This window comes from Nilaparvata lugens, chromosome 3 (genome assembly GCF_014356525.2).
Source record: "Nilaparvata lugens isolate BPH chromosome 3, ASM1435652v1, whole genome shotgun sequence".
Classification (NCBI taxonomy): Eukaryota; Metazoa; Arthropoda; class Insecta; order Hemiptera; family Delphacidae; genus Nilaparvata; species Nilaparvata lugens.
This window is the reverse complement of record NC_052506.1, coordinates 8624104-8644727: the sequence shown is the minus strand read 5'-3', so window position 1 is coordinate 8644727 and position 20624 is coordinate 8624104. Positions and strand designations below refer to the sequence as shown.

The window sequence follows — 20624 nt, the reverse complement described above, 5'->3', positions numbered from 1 at the left end:
GTTAAAAATAATTTGAATGAATATTTAAATTTTCATTCATTTTGATTTGACACATATCTATTATAATATTGGATATGATTTATCGAAAGTTCACGACAAACTGAAGATTCACGAAAAATTAACATTTTCATACTAAACATTATGATAATGAATGAATGATAACATTTCCACCATAAAGAACCAATAATTCCACAAACATTTCTTGGAAATTAACTGACCACTATATCAAGTAAGCGTGGCCAGTGTGTAATTAATAATTTAGCCTGCAGCGCATCACAATAAATTAATTTGAAATGTAAACAATAAAACATAAACACATATAAATATTATCATTATTCTATCTCAATATATTTCTTGAAACCAAAGTTTCGTTTATTTCAAACAGTCATTTCTCAGTTTTCTTGCAGAATGAGACGAAGTTTGTAATTTTGACCATAATTTGTATATTATGATGAGAATTATCAATTATTGAGACTTGAGAGTTGAAAAATCGTGTTCAGCGACCGAAAATACATAAGATAGTGTTCCTGAAATGCATAATTTGAATGCATAGACTAGTAGGAGCGATGCGATAGACAGGCCAATAAGCGCATTAATCATGGGGGAGGACCGCGCCGCAGCGTAACAGTGCTACTTATCCCCCTCCCACCACCGCATCTATGATCGTAACCCCCAAACTATATATATCATTGGATTCAGGAAGAAACGGCCTACAACGTTTATTGAGAACCTTTTCCTCTAAGTTGGCTAACGACTCAAATATTCGAGAAATAACAAAAAGTCATTAATAAAAAAATACATTTTTCGAGATATTTTATTTTTTTACGGAAAAACTATGCGGTTTATCGCAAAAATGTAGAGGACCACATTGAAAGCCAGTTATGTGTACATAATATTGAGAAAAAATTCAAAGCTGCACTATGAATAGTAACTGCAGGACAGGCGATTTTATAAGCGCGCGTTTTTTACAACTTATCCCCCTCCCCCCCAATCTGTCGACCACCCTGGGACGTGACGACATCGAGTTTCATATACACTAAAGACCCCCTAACAATAATCCGAAGTCAAATTCTCTGCCTCTCTCATGCATGCTCAATGTAGCGGTGGTTTTGAGTCCTAGCTATTATGACACCTCTGGGAATGGGATGAAGATGGCTCGTGTCGTTTACTGCCTACTGCATGTTATCTCATGACGCACACACACACACACACACACACACACACACACACACACACACCACACGACAACTGCGTCGGTGGAGTTGATTATGATGTGGTTGTTGTCAGTGTTTGGGGTTGCTCACCCCTCACCCACAAACGCCCCACCCTTCCACCCACACACACAATCCATTGCTATCAATTGATTCGTCTCTGCTGCCTCTTCTTTCTACGACTTTTCTCTTCCCTTAGAAATCCGACAGTTTTCCTTTTGATTGGGATCAATGCTCTTCTTTTCTACGTTTCAACTTTGGAGCAATGATAGATGTTCGGATTTTTGTAGTCTTTCCTTCTCCTTTGTACCTTACCTGCTTCTGATTCCTTCAAATTGTATTTTTCAACTTATACAGGGTGACACAGAATAACGGGAGCTTTTATAAACGCCATAAAACATTAGTGGGAAAGGCAAAAATGATTTTCTTCTTCTTCTTTTTCTTTCCAGGATTAAAGGTTCGAACCCACTAGAACGTACCAGACACGGACCGTGTCAGACCATGCCAGGCACGTAAAATAACAACTATGCCCACTACAACGGATCAACAGCGTTCTATGCCAGTACATTACGCGTATGGTACGCGTATGATACGCGTATGATACGCGTATGATGCCCGGTCAGAAGTTGTTGGGAACGCATCAGTTAGCAAGAGAATGTAGCGGTGAACTGGTTACCAACGCGGTGCATACGCGGTTACAACGGGGTTTGCAGGCGTCACGTGCCATGCAAGGAGCGTTCCGTCACAGACAAAATATACTGGCCGACAAATGTTGACCTGGACGTGCATGGCACGCTCCGTGCTTGGCCGGTGACGGAACGGTCTAATGGGTGTATTACATATCAAATGATGCAAAGAATATTTTTTTGCATGTGTCGGTACGGGCACGGTCATGGTATGATACGTTCTAGTGGGTTCGAACCTTTAGGCGTACACACCTGTTCCGGTTTCAAAGGATATAACTATTTATCTTACCATATTTTTAGAGGTCTGCCAATATCCCTTCTACCGTAGGGTTTATATTTCATGACAGCCATTGGTATCCTAGTATCTGGTGGACATTCTGTGGATATCTGTGGACATTCGTTCCACATGGTTTTTTCAGTTCAATCTGTTTATTTCAAGTTGTGCAGCTAATGATGATATTCCTAACTCATTTCTAATTTCATAAAAATTATTTTATTCAAACTAATGTAAAGTTCAAGACTTGCCATTTGAGAATTATCAATAACATTTACCACTTTTTGACAATTACTTCTTTAAGATGGCTTCCTCCTGAACTAATTCACTATTGAAATCTGTGTTGACGATTCCTCATTGATCGCTGCAACATCTGCGTTCCCTGGACCCATGATCTGTCCACCTGCGATTTTCTGTTTGTGGAGCTATCTCAAATCAAACGTTTTCACAACTTGACCAATAACTGTGGTTGAATCATAACAGACAATTCAAAATGAAATTAACAATATCCCAGCAGAAATGTTGCAGCAATCGTTCAGGAATTTCAACACAGTTCAAGAGTGAATTTGTGCAGGAGGAAGCCATCTTGAAGAAGTAATTGTCAAAAAGTGATAGATGTTATTAATAATTCTCGAATGGCAAGTCTTGAACTTTACATTAGTTTGAATAAAATCATTTTGTCATTCCCACTAATGATTTATGTCGTTTTTAAAAGTTCCCGTTATTCTGTGTCACTCTGTATAATATATACAAAATAGCTATCCACACAGTGTTATTCCAATCATTTTCCATATAGTCTATACTCTGTACAAAATTACTTTTGACTCAGGATGGGCATGCGCAGCAGAGAAGGCATAGAGCGGTAGGGATATAACGGCGGCTATGTACCGTTCCGAACCGGCCAGCGTTCTCTAATTTATAGTGAGTATTCAAGCACTCATGTTGAACTTACGAAGTTTCCTCTCTGCAAGCACTGACTCGACTGATTCCAATCGAGAAATTGGCAACTACGCTTCCACCTATGACTCTATCCATCACTGTAATTGGCTGAACTCCCTCCATTTCTCTGCGCAGCATATTCCTCCAAGTCAAAAGTAATTTTGTACGGAGTATAGTTGATTTTTGTGTAGTTGAGAAGTTGATATTGTGGTAATAATTATTCATATCAAATAAAAGACTAAGAAACTGTAAAAAACCACAGATTTATTGATAGTTAGGAAGACCGGTTTCGGTTGTTACACCATTGACAATCTCCGATAAACTCAGAGATTTATTAGAGATTGACAATGGTGTAACATACGAAAACGGTCTTTCTAACTATCAATAAATCTGTAGTTTTTGACAATTTCTTAGTCTTTTATTTAATAGGAGTATAGTTAGCTATTATATTATTTATAGTTAGTTATAGTAGTATAACAAGTCAGCAATGTTATACTTTGCTTGAGTGGTCGTAGATAAAATAGTGTATAAAATAGTATTATATGGTATTTAATATAATAATAGTTTTAATATACAACAGTTTTATATGGTCTTTAATATAATAAAGCACTCGTGACATGTTCAAGACACACGCTCGCTCGCTTGTGTCAACTCTACATTTCGTGCTTTAAAGTTTTGCATTATAAAACTGTTTCATAAACTTATATTTATTTATTTAATCATTTAGAATTACACAACTTACAGAAAAGTACCACAGGCTTATAAACCCAAAACGGTTCCAATTCCAATAATACAACAGCCCAAATGTAGCTAGGTTATGTGTCACTTCAAAATTATTCAATTACACACTCAATTTACAATACAAAACACACAAAAATCATTTTCAAATTAAAACAACTTCTAAATTGAATTAAATGAATTACAAATAGTTGGAAAATTTCAAACTTTGAAAAAACTATAAAATTTTGAGACCGAAAAATATAACCTGATGATTGTTAATAAATTACAGTCTATTCGTGTTTCTGCAACCTCCTTCAAAGAGTCTTATCGTGGGGATGGATTCTCGAGAATTCAACAGGCATAATGAATCTAACTTCATGTGGGAGATGACTGTTAGGAGTTGAGAAGTCAGAACTGTGGAGAAGCCGGGTTCCTGTCCAATTGAAGTTGAAAGTTCACGTCGAAAGCAGTTGGGTGTGAATCGCTAGGCTGCGTTATTATGTAGAATACTTGAAACAAGTTAGACGTTAACTTGCAAGATAGACACTTTTCGTTGAGATTGCAGCCTCCCAGCAGTAGCTAAGTTGGGCCGGGAACAGGAACTGAACTTCAGCTGCAAGATTTACGACGTCCTGACACGGGGTGTCGTCTGCTCTTACAATACACACTGTCGAGAGTTGGTTCACCCTGAAGCCATCTGGCTAGCAACTGAACCCCTTATGACGTTGTCAAACTGTTGAAAATCTATTTCGATTACATTGTTAGTGCAGTGATTGTGTGTTTCATTGTTGGGCGGTCAATTGAACCTTTCTGTTTAGCTATGATTGATTCATAGGGAGCATTTAGGTGATTCACATTTTTGGTAGCTCTGAACCATCAAGTTAGAATAATGGTAAATTATTTTCTGATGGTATGGGTGATAAATTGATGGTATAGGTGATAATTACTGTAGGTGATATTATCATCCACCTTAGTTTTACCATTATTTTTTGGAGATATTGATAGGTGATTCATTTTCTTTGTGCCTCCGAAGGCTCTGAACCATCAAGTTTTAACAGATAAGGGAAAGTTATTTTCTGATAGTATGGCTGATGAAAATTGATGGTATATGTCATACATTGATTGTATAGGTGATAATAATCATTACTGTAGGTTTTTTTTCGGAGATTGTGAGATTTGCTTGTGGCGGATAAGTTTGAAGATGATGTAAATTCCAGGTGGTTTCCAAAGCACCGGAAAGCACATAACTTGAACTTGTCGCAGATACCAAAAATATTGAATGTACATGTAATTCAAGGGCAGTTTTTTATCCTACTACTAATTCAAAATCTAGTTTCTATAGTTTTTAACGGACTTGAATTCTTGGGAAGTGAATTTAACCTAATCTATTAGGAAGAATCGACTAATATTTCGACTGTATATCACTCTATTTATAAGAATTTTGGTAGTACCGATTTGGGCTAAGTCTGTTGCTCTTCCCAAAGTATATTTTTATGAAAAAATACTGAAGAAAACTTCATTCCAGTGGGGGCTTCTGGCCCAAGGATGGTATATAGCTACCCCTTAGCCGGCTGCGTTCTCCACGCGTCTTATGGGATCAAGGTAACCTTCTATACACTATTATTGCTTTTGGCCACCGAATGTAAATCCAAGAATAGTGTATAGAAACTATCCTTGATGTAAATCAGCGTTATGGCTACTCTTCCAAGAGCCTCCACGATATTTCTTATCATATCTCCAATAAAATAATGTTGAAGATGTATTTTATCAGACATCTGAAGCCAAGAAAACGATTGCACTAAATGAATAGTGGGAAAAACTAAGCTGCTATTCTTGTCATTATATTTCTCAAAAATGGATTAATAATTAGAAGTAAATTACACTAATATCGGGGACCGAGCTTCGCTCTGGAGTACAAAAGCATAAAAAATGTATTAAGAAAGAAGAAATTATAATAACATTCATACTGAAATGTTCTATCTAATCACAGTAAATTAAGATTATTTCCCAGGGAATGCAAAAATTTCCCTCATAAAGGCCCAGTTACACAAAAGCCGGTTAAATTTTAATCCTGATTTACTTCACGTGAACCAAATCAGAGAAGACCATTTCAAAATTATGGATCTACTGAAATTAATCAGGATTGAAAATAGCCCGGCTTTTTTGTAACCGGTACCTGATTGAATGATTACAAAAGTTCAACAGCTGAGTAATAATTTTGACACAGTCACACACACATGAACTCGCTCACTCACTTCCATCACCAACAGACAACGAAATAATTATCAGCTGTTTTTCCAAGGATGAATAATAATTATCCTTTTAATGTCCTTTAGCGATATTTCCCTGGGTTGAGACCTAGTGCAATCGAATCTTTATACTGTATTATAAACCTACTATTTTCTGAATTTCGTGAGAATCGTTAGAGCCGTTTTCGAGATTTGGTGAAATACAAACATATAAACGTCTAAAGAGAAGTTGCTCGTTTAATAGTATAGGATATCGTCAATTATTTATACAAAATTATAGAAAACCTTGAGAAGTATTAGTTTTTCAGTATTGATCGATTACATGTGGTGGCAATTCATATTTGTTTATCTTGAACAATGGCAAGCTCCCTTCTCCACAAGAGAGTGTGCCAATGCTGTATTTGGAATGACGCTTGGAAGGTGAACTCGTGAGTCAGTTCAGAAACATGTGCATTCTTCACAGTCTGCTTACCGTGTAAATTTGGTTCGAAGCCAGCCTAAAAACCCGAGATAATGGGCAGCAACGCCAAGTAGCTCATTCAAAAACAAACCAACAAATAGTTTTGTAAATACTTTACTGTTTGATTGAGGTCAATCAGCTATTTCTCTTAATATAAAATCTATATCGTGATTCAATATTAATTTTGTTTATCAAGATTTGTATGGTCTAATTAAAATGTTTGCTAGAAATTGAAAATGACTAATTATATTTTCCAAATCAGGACAAATTGTAAAGATGTATGTATGTATGTATGTATGTATGTATGTATGTATGTATGTATGTATGTATGTATGTATGTATGCATATGCATCATAGGCCAACAAAAAATTTAGAAACATTCAAAGAGTCAATAACTTTTTTGCCTATGTAGCCGGGAGACATTGCTGTGTCCCAAGGATAGTGTATAGTATGTTCTTGGCTGTGTCCGGCCTGCAAAAATAGATCTTCAAATTGAAAATTCAAAATCCACTCATTACCCAATGCACAATAAACACTTTGAGGTTGGAATATATTCATGATCCTCATTCTGAAATTTCTCATTCACATTAAAAAATGAAACTTTTGTTCTTTAACCTTTAGAATTTGTTGGCATACACATGTAAGACATAATTGTAAATATGAAACTGAATTTATTTGTCGTTGAATATTTTGGTTATTCAGTTTGTACTAATCGTATCTAATTACTAATGTACGTATCTAAGCGTAATGTAATTACTAATCCAGATCACAAATGTACTAATTAAAGTTTGATACCGAATGATTCGAGAAGCTGGTCACACAAATCATAGGATTACATTCATAAATTAAAGAAACTTTAAGTTTGAAAAAGTATTTATAAAGTATTTAGGTCTCTGGGTGGATAGTAAGTTAAATTGGAAGAAGCATGTCACATATTTGAAATGCAAATTGATCAAATACATAAGAATATTCTACATGCTGCGTACTGTTTGTTATCCGAAACTATTAAGATCCCTGTATTTCGCATTGGTGTATTCGAGAATGGAATATGGCTTAGAAGTCTGGGGAGGCACATACGTTACTACTTTGAACCCAATAATTGTCCTACAAAAATATTTTGTAAGAATTATTACATTTAAAAAAAGGTTTTGAGCACACGTTACAACTGTTTAGAAACCTTAATATTCTGCCAATCAGGAATTTATTCATTCACAAAACATTGAAAATATTCTTTGATAGGAGTGGAGAGAGAAGAATTTGTGATTTTCAAAGAGTTTCTCGAAACAGATCAAATGTCGTTGTACCTAAGCCTAATCTAACAATATTCAGAAAATTCTATCTTTTTTTAGCACCAACATTCTTCAATCACCTACCGATTGATATCAAAGATTGTCAGGTGAAGAATATTTTTTTGAAAAAAAAACCGTAAACATCTTTTAATGGAGGACGACATTAACAAATATTTTAATATTGTAGTATAATTGAATTGTAACCTTGTTATTATATAAAGATAAGGAAGCTTATTCTAAATATAGTACAATAGTTTAGAGGTTTCGCTGAAATTCAAAATGTTATTAGTTTTTAAGGCCGGCTGATGTTATTCTCGAGAGTTGTGTGTATATATTTAAAAATTATGTTTCCCAAACAGGTTTTTACCTTTGGGCTTTATTGTTTTGAAGGATATTTATATATTTTTGTTTTGTAAAATTGTATTGACAATAAAGAAGTTTCAAATCAAATCAAAAAATAGTTTAAATAGAATAGACCAAGGTTGCCTTATTTTTCCCTCCCTATCATTTTAATGATGCACTTACTGTGTGAATGAATAAAGAATATAGAATTTCATGTAAGGATTCTTCTTATGTGCCTTTGCATGAGTGAAGGTCTGTCTTACTATATTCTAAGTATGTTTTTTTAAGAATTTACTTGATAAACTAAATATTGTGTTATAGAAAATAATAGGTTAACTATTATTGGTATAAAAAATATTTCATACAAAATTAAAACCTCATTCATTAGTATTGTTGATAGAAGTTGAATTATATTTTGTTTCCTTCTTTTTCAGCACGCTCGTATCCTGGAAATACTTCCGACAACAATTGAACGAAATTCATCCTATTAGTTCTGGCCTCGAGGCAATGGCATTGAAATCAACTATAGACCTCACCTGTAATGACTACATTTCTAATTTCGAATTTGATGTTTTTACAAGGTATGTATGATCATACAATAATCCATCAATTAATAATTGCAGATGATACGAAATGAAATTGATTTTCATACCATGAAATTAAATCTAAGGTTATTTTCTTCATCTACTTGTCTGAAATCTGGAGTATTCCAGAAATGTTATGGATAACGGAATGATTAAGATAGCTCATATTTGATGCCGGTTGAAAATAGTCATTAATTTGATGAGCATCGTAGATACCTTGGCATTCCAATACCATTAACATCAATATCAATATACATTGAAACTATTCTAAATGAACAAACAAAACCAGTAATTGTGATATTGAACAATAAGATCAAAATATTTTGATTGAATTTGAACTTTGAAGGATCTAGATATTAAGGCCTTCGAATTCAATTCATTCATTTATACAATAAGTACATTATCCAAATGATAGGGAGAGGAAAAATAAGGTAACCTTGTGCTATTTCTCTCCCAAATTTAGATAACACATGGTTCGAAATAGGTTAGGTCTTGTAATTCACAAAATTTTCAGTCCTCAAGTATTTTCACAAAGTAGGTTTTCTGATTTAGATGCTTCAAAACTAAACATAGAAGACAATCGATGTGTTATAAATGTTAATGTATTTGTTTATAGTATATCAAGTAATTTCCTATTTTATAGAAAACAAATAAAAATTTCATTCACACAATTCATTTTGGATAAGTTCTTGAATAGAATTGTGATGTTGGCGTAGGCCTGAATACATTTCCTTTAAAGAAGCCAATATGTAATAGATTCTATAGTGAGGTCCACGTTATAATGGCAGTGAAGAAAGATAGGAGAAAAACGTTGCCAAGTCTCTCCATTTTGCCACTGATTGTACACAGCTGGAACTCAATTCATCCCATTAAATTTGATCTGATAATAATTATAATTTCCTTCGTAAAATAATCAATTTAAGGTAAAATTAATAAAGAATATTTATTTTTTCATAATTTGATTCAAAAATTTGCTTTCATAACAAACTGAGATCAGATTTTTATTTCTATACAAACCTGAAATGGCGGCTAATTTAAAAAGCTGTGATACACCAATCTGAATTTCAAAACAACAGAAATTAGGTTATTTGGTAGGTATTCTATTCCAATTTCTTTTTAAAATAAAAGAAAAGTAGAAATCCTATTTAAAATAAGTAATTTCAATTAAAATAATTCTGAAATAACCTTTCAATATTATTTATACCGGTACGAGTAGGTCTAAAGGTGCGTACAGATTTACGCGCCGCGAACATGAGCAATTCACTTTTAATCAGCTGATGCCAAGCTTTTTATATCTGTATCTTACCGTTTATGTAAAAAATACAGATATAGTCAGCTGATTAGAAGTGAATTGCTCATGTTCGTGGCGCGTATATCTGTACGCACCTTAACCTATACGTGTAGGCTAACTGAAGCATGAACGAAGTTTAGGATGGTTGGTGTTGGTTATCAACTTTTAAAATGTCATTTCAGGTATTTTAATTTGTGTTTCTTATACGGTAATGTCTAAAAATTATTTCATTGTTTCAAAAATACATTTTAAATCAATTATACGACTTGTGTACTAAAGTATTTTGATAGAATGAAGAAAAAAATGGCGGCTGAGAATTTGTGTCTACTTTTTAGTAGACTTTTTAGTATAGTAGTATTTTTTTATTGTAACACAACTAATCTTAAGAACTGCTCCCACACACGGACGTAATAGTCTATGTGGGTTCTAATATTCATTTTATAATTGTAATTGTGTTGTTAAAATTGTATGATACGTGAATAAAAAATAAATTGAATTGAATTGAAAAATTACTTTTGAAATATTCTGGCAAACAGACAACATTGCAAAGCTAGAGAGAGATAGCGCTATTTATTTTGTTGTATGATGGAAAAGGACAGCAACAGTATTGTCAATCCTACACCGCCATTATAATGTGGACCTCACTATAGAATTGTTACTGAAGTAATTATCTTATACCCATTCATTCTATGAGTAATGTTCAATCAATGTAAAGTAAAAGTAAAAAGCTCTGTATCTCTTACTTCTTTGAAATTTAAGTATTTTTCAACGAGAGTGTAGGGAAATAGAGAGCCCCACTCAAGTGATAGATCTTGAAACTTGACTAGGGTCGGTATTGGCTTAGCAGGATGACGTACTGTCATTAACGTCCTGTCATGTAGAAGCCGGGTAATGAATATGGATGTGTCTGTTGTAAGATGTACATACAGTATGTCACAAGGCCCCTGAGATCCTCATGCAGGCAGGTTGCTTCAAATAATAGGCTCTTAGATGTCCCTTGAGCTGTTGATGTATTATAATAGCATGTATACGTGTTGTACAATTCTCTCTTGAACATAATTTCATGAACCTTTCAATATGAAAATGGTCTCCACCGAATTGAACCATTAAAAAAGTCACTAATACTAAGTACTTGGGAATCATAATTGATGAAAACCTGGAATGGGGAATCATAAATTAAAAAAGTCACTAATACTAAGTACTTGGGAATCATAATATTGATGAAAACCTTAAATGGGATGTTCATATTAAATAAATATGTAAAAAATGAGATATTTATCTTTTAAATTTTACCAAGTTAACAGAATTATTAATAAGAACAACCTGAAAATGATGTATCATGCTCTAGTCAAGTCAATTCTGCAGTGTGGCATAGTTGTTTGGGGAGGCTGTTTCAACTGTCATATTGCTGAATTATTTGTAGCACAAAAACTGATAATTAAAACTATATTAAGCAAACCCAGGTTCTATCCAACTGATATGGTTTTTAGTGATTTTGAGGTCATGACTATACGTCAATTATACATGAACCGTAATTGCGTACCTATTCTTCTGTTTTTCTTCCTTCCCCCCATTTCTCCCTTCCCTTTTTTCCTCATCACTTCTCTCTTCTCTTCTTTGCCTGCCTATTACATGGGAAACCATAGTTGGCTAGGTATCTTTCCTCTTTCTTTTTTTCTCTTCTTCAACACACCCAACCACAAAGCCCATGGTTTTTTATATTTGTAGTATTTTATTTGTTTTGTAATTCTTTGTCATATTGTTTTGTGTGTTTTAATAAATTGAATCGGGAATTGTTTTTGAGTGAAGAAGAAAACAATAAGAATCAAACAAGGGTTGGAAATGTTTTAATCAACTATGTAGATATTAAAGTCAGAAAAATTCATGCAATCACATCTGGAACCTATCATTGGTGCTCTAAACAAAGGGGTTTTAGGTAAAATTGTGTCCAGTTCCAGTTAAAATACATTAATAGTGACGAATGGAAATATATCATGAAACATTGGGATGTAGTCAAAAATATCAGTAATTTATTAGATTGGAATTTATTAAAATAGTGATACAACATCTCAGTGTTTTAATTATGGATAGGTATCACAACATTTCACCAGCAACAGTATTTGAAGTGGAATATATAAGTATCAGTTGGCAAGATGAATAAATATTGTTTTTAAATGAAAAAGACTAAGAAATTGTCAAAAAAACACAGATTTATTGATACTTAGAAAGACCGGTTTCGGTTATTACACCATTTTCCTTAATTACTCTTATAATTACTTTGGGAAAATTCCCAGTATAGTTTAAATGACCAGATTCATTTCAACCAATACAACACTTCAAATTTAGTTTTATCATAACATCGTAAGCTTTTTAGTTTATAGTTTTTCCATTTACATATTCGTTTTATTATCTTTCACTTGTTTTCTTGGTTCTTATTTTGTACTGAAAGTAAATTTTGTTATCATGGCGAGTCTGTTGCTTAAACCATTTTGTGACAACGTTGAGTGGGAGGAGACTGTCTTGCTGGGCCAATGGCAGGCGTTCATGCCCTTGACCAATAGCAGTACTCGCCTACTAGTATAAATTCTGCTGCTCTTGTATTTAGTTTTAGTTTATCGGAGATTGACAATGGTGTAATGACCGAAACCGGTCCTTCTAAGTATCAATAAGTCTGTGGTTTTTTTGACAATTTCTTAGTCTTTTTCATTTAAAATCAATATCTATTCATCTTGCCAACTGATATATTTCACTTGAGATACTGTTTCTGATGAGATGTTGTGATACCACAATATCAACTTCTCAACTACACAAAAAGATATTGATTTATTAAATCAGGAATACGACTACATTGTTCGAAATTGATTTTCCGATTAACACCTATAGGAATACATCGGTCAGATTGACCGATGCACATTTTTTGTCGTGTTGTTGTGGCAAAACTGGTTAAGTGTGAAGCCAGCCAATTATAGTACCTTTCCCCACACTATAGACACGCCTATATCGCACATTAACAATCAGTTAAAGGCACGGAGTCTTGATATATAATAAATATTATATTTATTTAGTATGCTAACCTAAACCTACATATCCCAACCTACTTGTAAATAATCTAGAACAGGATGGCTAATTTATTCATTACTAGTAATAATAATAATAATAATAGCGATAATAATGTGTAAGTATAATCTAAATAACGTATATATATATATATATAATATATATATATATATATTATATATATATATATATACAGGGTGTTTCAGAAGTAGTGTCGAGAAGTTTAGGGTATTGTACCTGGATGCTAGGAGACTACAAATGTCATATTTGAAGTGTCCAAAACTCAGCGGTTATCCTTATAGCTGCCATTTTGTTTTTTTCACTTAAAAATTTTTATCTCAAGAACGAAATGTTGTATTGATCTGAAATTTGGCATGAATATTTATGCTATAAAGACTCAACTATAAAAAATAGAAAAAAATTTTTCGTTGAAATTTTTCAAAATGGCGGCCATTTTAAATTTTTGATGGCGAATATCTCGAAAACCGTCCATTTTACAGAAAATTTACAAGAGACAAAAAAGTTAGAAAATTTTTTCACATTCCAATGATACCTAATTTATTAAGATTGGTCGAGAATAACATAGATTTTTTTTCGTACTGCATGCATGACCACTTTTCACCATTTAAAGATCAATATTAATTTTTTTTATAATTTCATGAAAACCGTTCTTATTACAGAAATATACAAGAATAACTTTCCTCCAAATTTTATTTTACATTGAAAAATATTAATTTCACTCAAATCGGTTCACTGATACTAATGCAGCAATTGCTCAAAATGCCGTCCTTCAACTTGATTACACAGTCTGCACCTTTCAATCTTGGACCGTCGAACTGCTATAAAAGCATTTTCATCATCTTGAATGGCACCTGCTGCAGCAACCACTCTTGCCACAAGGTCTTCTTCGTTTTCTACTGGCATGCTGTAAACAAGGTCTTTCATATGGCCCCAGAAAAAAAAATCTAAAGGGTTGAGGTCAGGTGAACGTGCGGGCCACGGTACTGGTCCACCCCGCCCAATCCACCGCTGACGATAGGTCATGTTCAGAAAGTCCGTAACAACATTTCCGAAATGAGCAGGGGCACCATCATGTTGAAACCAAATATTATATCTGTTTGCAAGAGGCACATCTTCCAAAAGTTCTGGTAGTATGTCTCTTAAAAAAGTAATGTACGTGGGAGAATTCAGACGATTAGGAAGAATGTATGGTCCAATCACGCGATTACCTAAGATACCCGTCCAAACATTCAGCGAAAATCTATGCTGATAACCACGCACTTTGACCTCATGAGGATTGTCTAAGGCCCAGACGTGACTGTTGCGAGAGTTGAAGATTCCTTCTCTTGTAAAGCTGGACTCATCGGTAAATAACACATTTTCTAGAAAATTTGGTTGGATAATGTCTTGCTGAAGAAACCAACGGCACAGTTTACTCTTGGCTCATAGTCGCGTTCAACCAATGAGTGAACTTTTTGAAAGCGGAAGGGGTGAAGTCTTTCCTTGTTTAGTACACGCCACACAGAAGAAGCACTTGAATTGATTTGCTTTGCAACTGCTCTCGTACTCGTTCTAGGATTGAAATCGAATTTCTGCAATACTTCCTCTTCAAAAGCAACATTTCGAACTGCTCGAGGCCTACCAGCAATTACCCTGTTCCATTCAAATGAACCAACTTCTCTCAGCCGATTGTGAGTTCTTGTGAACACCTTGTCGGAAGGGAGACGGCGGTTTGGAAATGCAGCTGCATACATTCTTCTTGCTTCGGTCGCATTGCCAAGAGCTGCTCCATACATGAAGTGAATATCGGGTACTCCAGCGAACTAAATTCCATTACAATAATTAAATATTTGTGTAGAAGCAACGTAAGAAAATATTGAAACTGGAAATTTAAGATAGAAATAAGACCTAGGAAACGTGAGACTAAGAAATAGGAAGCACTACATCTGGTTCTTTACTTTTAATGAAACAACAATACTTTTACAAGACAAACATTATCATCTGAAAACCATTGTAAAATCATCTGTTTGCCCATATGGAGCCATACCGAGTTTCAAAGCTTCATCTTAAATACATCTGGAATTAAAAAATTAATATTGATCTTTAAATGGTGAAAAGTGGTCATGCATGCAGTACGAAAAAAATTAATTTCTCTGTTATTCTTTGACCAATCTTAATAAATTAGGTATCATTGGAATCGTGAAAAAATTTTCTAACTTTTTTGTCTCTTGTAAATTTTCTGTAAAATGGACGGTTTTCGAGATATTCGCCATCAAAAATTTAAAATGGCCGCCATTTTGAAAAATTTCAACGAAAAAATTTTTTTCTATTTTTTATAGTTGAGTCTTTATAGCATAAATATTCATGCCAAATTTCAGATCAATACAACATTTCGTTCTTGAGATAAAAATTTTTAAGTGAAAAAAACAAAATGGCAGCTATAAGGATAACCGCTGAGTTTTGGACACTTCAAATATGACATTTGTAGTCTCCTAGCATCCAGGTACAATACCCTAAAATTCTCGACACTACTTCTGAAACACTCTGTATACAAATCATTATTTATTATTAGACATGGATAACCACTACCTGGATGTACATTATACAATTTTCTTTCGAAAACCAGCTTTCCAGCATGAGTGCACCCCTGGAACCTAGCAGTATTACTAATTACAATGATCCTTGATGATATATTTCGTGAGAAAAGTCTCCAAAACCAGACGAAAAGCTATAAAAGTATAAATATGAGCTTATCGGTAAAAATGACCGTTTGTGTTCCTTCGTGTTTTAAAAACTATGTAGTTTTATAGGTGTTAACAGAAATGTACCGTTTTTTAATTGTCGAAAATAATATAGATTTACCATAAAACAAAAACAAACAAGCACAATAATTGGTATACATCTCCTAAAAACCTTGCTAAACATCAGCAACATGATGATTATAACTTATACTTATTCTTGTTGAGAATCTATATAATCTTCTTTTTTGTAGCGATTTCAATATTTTTGTTTGCTCAAATAATGTAGATTCATGTAGAAGAAATTCTATTTGTACTGATCTTGAACTGTTGTTCTATTCGAACACAAATAACTGAGCATAATTTTCTTTTCCTACAGTTACGTTGAAAAGTGGCCATTGCTGCACTGATTACAGAACGCAAAGAATCACTTTTCCGCTCTAATTTTTCCGGGAAAAATTTTTCTGCACTCCAGATTTGCAACATGGCAACGCAAAATACTTAGTAGGTTATATGGAGCAACAGTGCAGCAAAATCAAAATGAAGTTGGTAACAGTGACTGGGCTGCTATAGTGAGCAGAGGTGCAACGAAGCACAACGCGCTAATTATCACTATTATATATTATATCGAGGACAGCAACAGCACAGTGCCACCACAGCACACACCACACAGCCGCCTCGCCATTCAAACACTACTAAGTTATTTGATGGATTTCAGGCAATTTTACCCATAATTACCCACTTTTCATATTCAATGGTAACTGTAGGAAAAACTTAATGTGCTACTCTAAGCACAACTCTGTGCAAACTCTACTTTGCATTCGACACAATGAATCGGAATATGTGAGTTTTCCTCTATGGAAGTTCAACGCAGGGTCAAAATAAACAATTGAAAACTGACTGAATGCGAAATGTGAATGGATGGTTGTGACCGGCGGCTATACATAGAATGCTACATTATTCATTCATGTTGGGAAAGTGATTCGGCCCACACGTTTCCAAATGAAAATCGCTGACAGACAACCTACATGTTTGCCACTTTGCTAGGGTTACACCGTTGCCATGTCGAATACCTAAGCATCAGCAAACTAATAAAGTTTTCTCATTATCATGATTGTCTGGTTTTTCTTTCCCATTCATAATTATAACAAACCATGTGAGCTTTGAAGCGCCGCTAACTTAATTGACCGAGCGAAGATATAATCATATTTTTTATTTGTTGACCGAGCGAAGTGCGTACAGATTTACGCGCCGCGAACATGAGCAATTCACTTTAAATCAGCTGATGCCAAGCTTTTTATATCTATATCTTATACCGTTTCTGTAGAAATACAGATATAGTCAGCTGATTAAAAATGAATTGCTCTTGTTCGCGGCGCGTATATCTGTACGCACCTTTAGATCGACGGTTTGGCATTTCTCTTAATGTTTAAATGTTTGAATGTTTATATGTTTTTATGTTGCGCATTTACGGCGAAACGCGGTAATAGATTTTCATGAAATTTGACAGGTATGTTCCTTTTTAAATTGCACGTCGACGTATATACTTACGTCAATAATATATGCTCAGTAGTATATACTACGACGTCAGTAACTTACTGATGTAATATATTTTAATTTTGTATCATGTTGTATATATTTGACACTTGTATTGTATCTGAAGACCTCAGATATTGCTGCAATAAAGATTCTATTTTAATCTATACAAGGTTTTTGGAAATTTTGCATTTCAAGGATAATTGACCGAGCGAAGTGAGGTCTAAGATTCAAGTCGACGGTTTAGCATTTCTCTTAATGTTTAAATGTTTTTATGTTGCGCGTTTACGGCGAAACGCGGTAATAGATTTTCATGAAATTTGACAGGTATGTTCCTTTTTTAATTGCGAGTCGACGTATATACAAGGTTTTTGGAAATTTTGCATTTCAAGGATAATATAAAAGGAAAAAGGAGCCTCCTTCTAATACGCCAATATTAGATTAAAAATCAGACTATAGAATTATTCATCATAAATCAGCTGACAAGTGATTACACAGATGTGTGGAGAAGCCAGTCTATTGCTGTATTTCCATAAGGTCTATAGTTTCAATCAGGTACTTGTGGATGAGAATACTGCGTGAGGTCTACTGTTCACAGAACTACTAGTTATTTATTGATAAACAGGACACAATTCTTCGACTGAGTCATTGTCAATATTGTAGAACCGTTCCATAATTGAATAAAAACAAACATATGTTGTCAAATTCTACAGTTTTATTCCATGGTCGTGTACCGAATAAAACTGTGTAGAATTTGACAACATATTTGTGTTTTTATTCAATTTTCGAACACAATTCTGTAAAATGATCGTGCTCATATTTTACAGCTGGCTATACGTCAGCTTATGAATTTCGGGGATGCGATATTTTGATTTTCCACAGACGCACTTTGTTATTATCCACAGACGACGAAAGTCTCAGCTGTTTTTCCAGGGATGAAATATCCTTTTAATGTCGTTCAGCGAGTTCTCCTAGGGATGAGACCTAGTGCAATCGAATTTTTATATCATAAACCTACTGTGTTCCAAATTTCGTGAAAATCGTTAGAGCCGTTCTCGAGATCCGTTGGACATAAAATAATAACCAAGATAAAAAAATTATAAACAGATGTACAGAAATTGCTCGCACAATATAATAGGATAGCGATATTTTTATATGGGACACCGTTGCCATGGTAATAAAAGTTTACTCATTATCATGATTGTCGGATTTTTTCATCGACATTCATAAACAGGCCTTGTGAGTTTTCAACATTTCAAGCGCCGCTAAATTGATCTCATCAAAATCAAATCTAATCAAGTTTTATTCAATGACATTACTTACATAAAAAATACATTACACTGTAATGACTTCTGTAATCTATCATAATGGTGCTTCTGTTAAGTTGCGTACAGATATAAACGCCGCGAACATGAGCAATTCACTTTTAATCAGCTGATTATATCTGTATTTTTACAGAAACAGTAAGATACAGTTATAAAAAGCTTGGCATCAGCTGATTAAAAGTGAATTGCTCATGTTCGCGGCGCGTGTATATGTACGCACCTTGAGAATAATACTGTGAACACTGGGCTTTATACAAGGATACAAAATATTGTTCACAAATTAGCAAGACTATAACAATAAAGGAAATTATTATTTCTAGATTCTAGTATACAGCTGTGCTTCTAGAGTTAAGTTTGTTTCTCGGTCCTTTTTCAAAATTATTCCTTTAATAAATGAATCTTCTCTGTTCAAGTGATAATAATGTGAAATATCTGTTCTATTTTTTGTTTTGAAGCATCTAAATTTGAAATCTACTTTTTGAACATATTAGTGGACTGAAAATTTTGTGAAGTGAATAGCTGCAAGACTATTTCGGACTATGTGTAACCATATCTAAATTTGGGAGAGGAATAGCACAAGGTTACCTTTTTTTTCTCTCCTTATCATTTTGATGATGTACATATTGTATGAATAAATAAAGAATAAAGTATCCTGTATGCACTGCTTTACCTGTAAGGTAAATGGTAATTAGCCCAATACATTTTATGACTAATGCAGTAGTAGCTTACTAGCAAGAATGTGATTTAGCAGGAAAATGTTGATGGGAAGAAAAATAGAATCAATTGGAAATTGCTTTGTATTTTCATAAACTACTAGTTTTAGTTTTATTGTATTTGACTGATGTGATGTTTGGATTTGTGTTCTAGACTGTTTCAACCGTGGACAACGCTTCTTAGGAATTGGCAAATTCTAGCGGTCACACATCCTGGTTATGTGGCTTTCCTCACCTATGACGAAGTGAAGGCAAGGCTTCACAAATACATCAACAAACCTGGAAGGTAGATTCAAATAAATTGATTGTTAATATTGATTGTTAAACCCATCTGGATTTTAAAAAAAGACTCCATCAAAACATTAAAAGTAAAGAAGGCCGAAGCCTATTTTGGCAATATTAACTCATATTGGCAAATAAAATAGTAAAAAGTGAAATGCATATATCATATTCAAGTCCAATCAAAGCCAAAAATTGAAGAAGAGTGACTGGCAAAAAGCACACACACTAGAATACTGCCTAGCTACTCAGCTGATCAACAACAGTTTTGCCAACTCGCAAAACAAAATACGAAAGTATAAATCTTTTATGAATTATAAACCGACAAAATTCGATTATAACTATTCAAAATTATGGAATTAAAATTATAGTTAACTATTAAGAATTTAATTTTGGTACATTCCAAACTAATAATACATACATTTATCAAACATGGAGTTCTTGAGGGTTTAATTCATTTTTAATGTCATAATAATGTATTTATTTTATTTATTTATCATTTACAATCAACTCAAGGACAAAGAAACAGACTACAGTCCAAAATTTCTTTTCATCCCAATTTCATAAAATAAATTGTCCAAATAAATGTTATGTGCGACTTTCCAATTCTTCACTAATTTCCACATTGAAACAAAACATAAACATTTGAAACGATTAATTTTTGGATTTAAATGCTTTCCTTTGATGCCAGTATAATACACTTCAATAGAATGCATAATTATAAAATCTGGATTTGTTTAAGTTATTAATTATTAAAAAATTGATACCAAAATATAGAACACATTTCGTAGATTGTCATTTTTTTTCAATAGAATGCATAATTATCATATCTGGATTTTTTAAAATCACTAATTAAGAAATTGATACCAAAATATAGAACACATTTTGAAGATTGTTATTTCTAGTATTGATGAAGGTAGTTGATTCATAT

The 20624-nt window shown here is 33.7% G+C and overlaps 1 protein-coding gene across 1 annotated transcript in view; it reads left to right on the top strand.

Annotated features, from left to right (window-relative positions):
* The window catches only part of LOC111054292 (E3 ubiquitin-protein ligase CBL-B-B), a 185658-nt gene that overhangs the window by 119578 nt on the left and 45456 nt on the right, over positions 1–20624 (top strand). Inside the window, exons 2-3 of the mRNA XM_039425456.1 lie at positions 8605–8751; positions 19569–19700. Coding sequence (XP_039281390.1) covers positions 8605–8751; positions 19569–19700 — 279 coding nt within the window. The remainder of the gene's footprint in view (positions 1–8604; positions 8752–19568; positions 19701–20624) is intronic.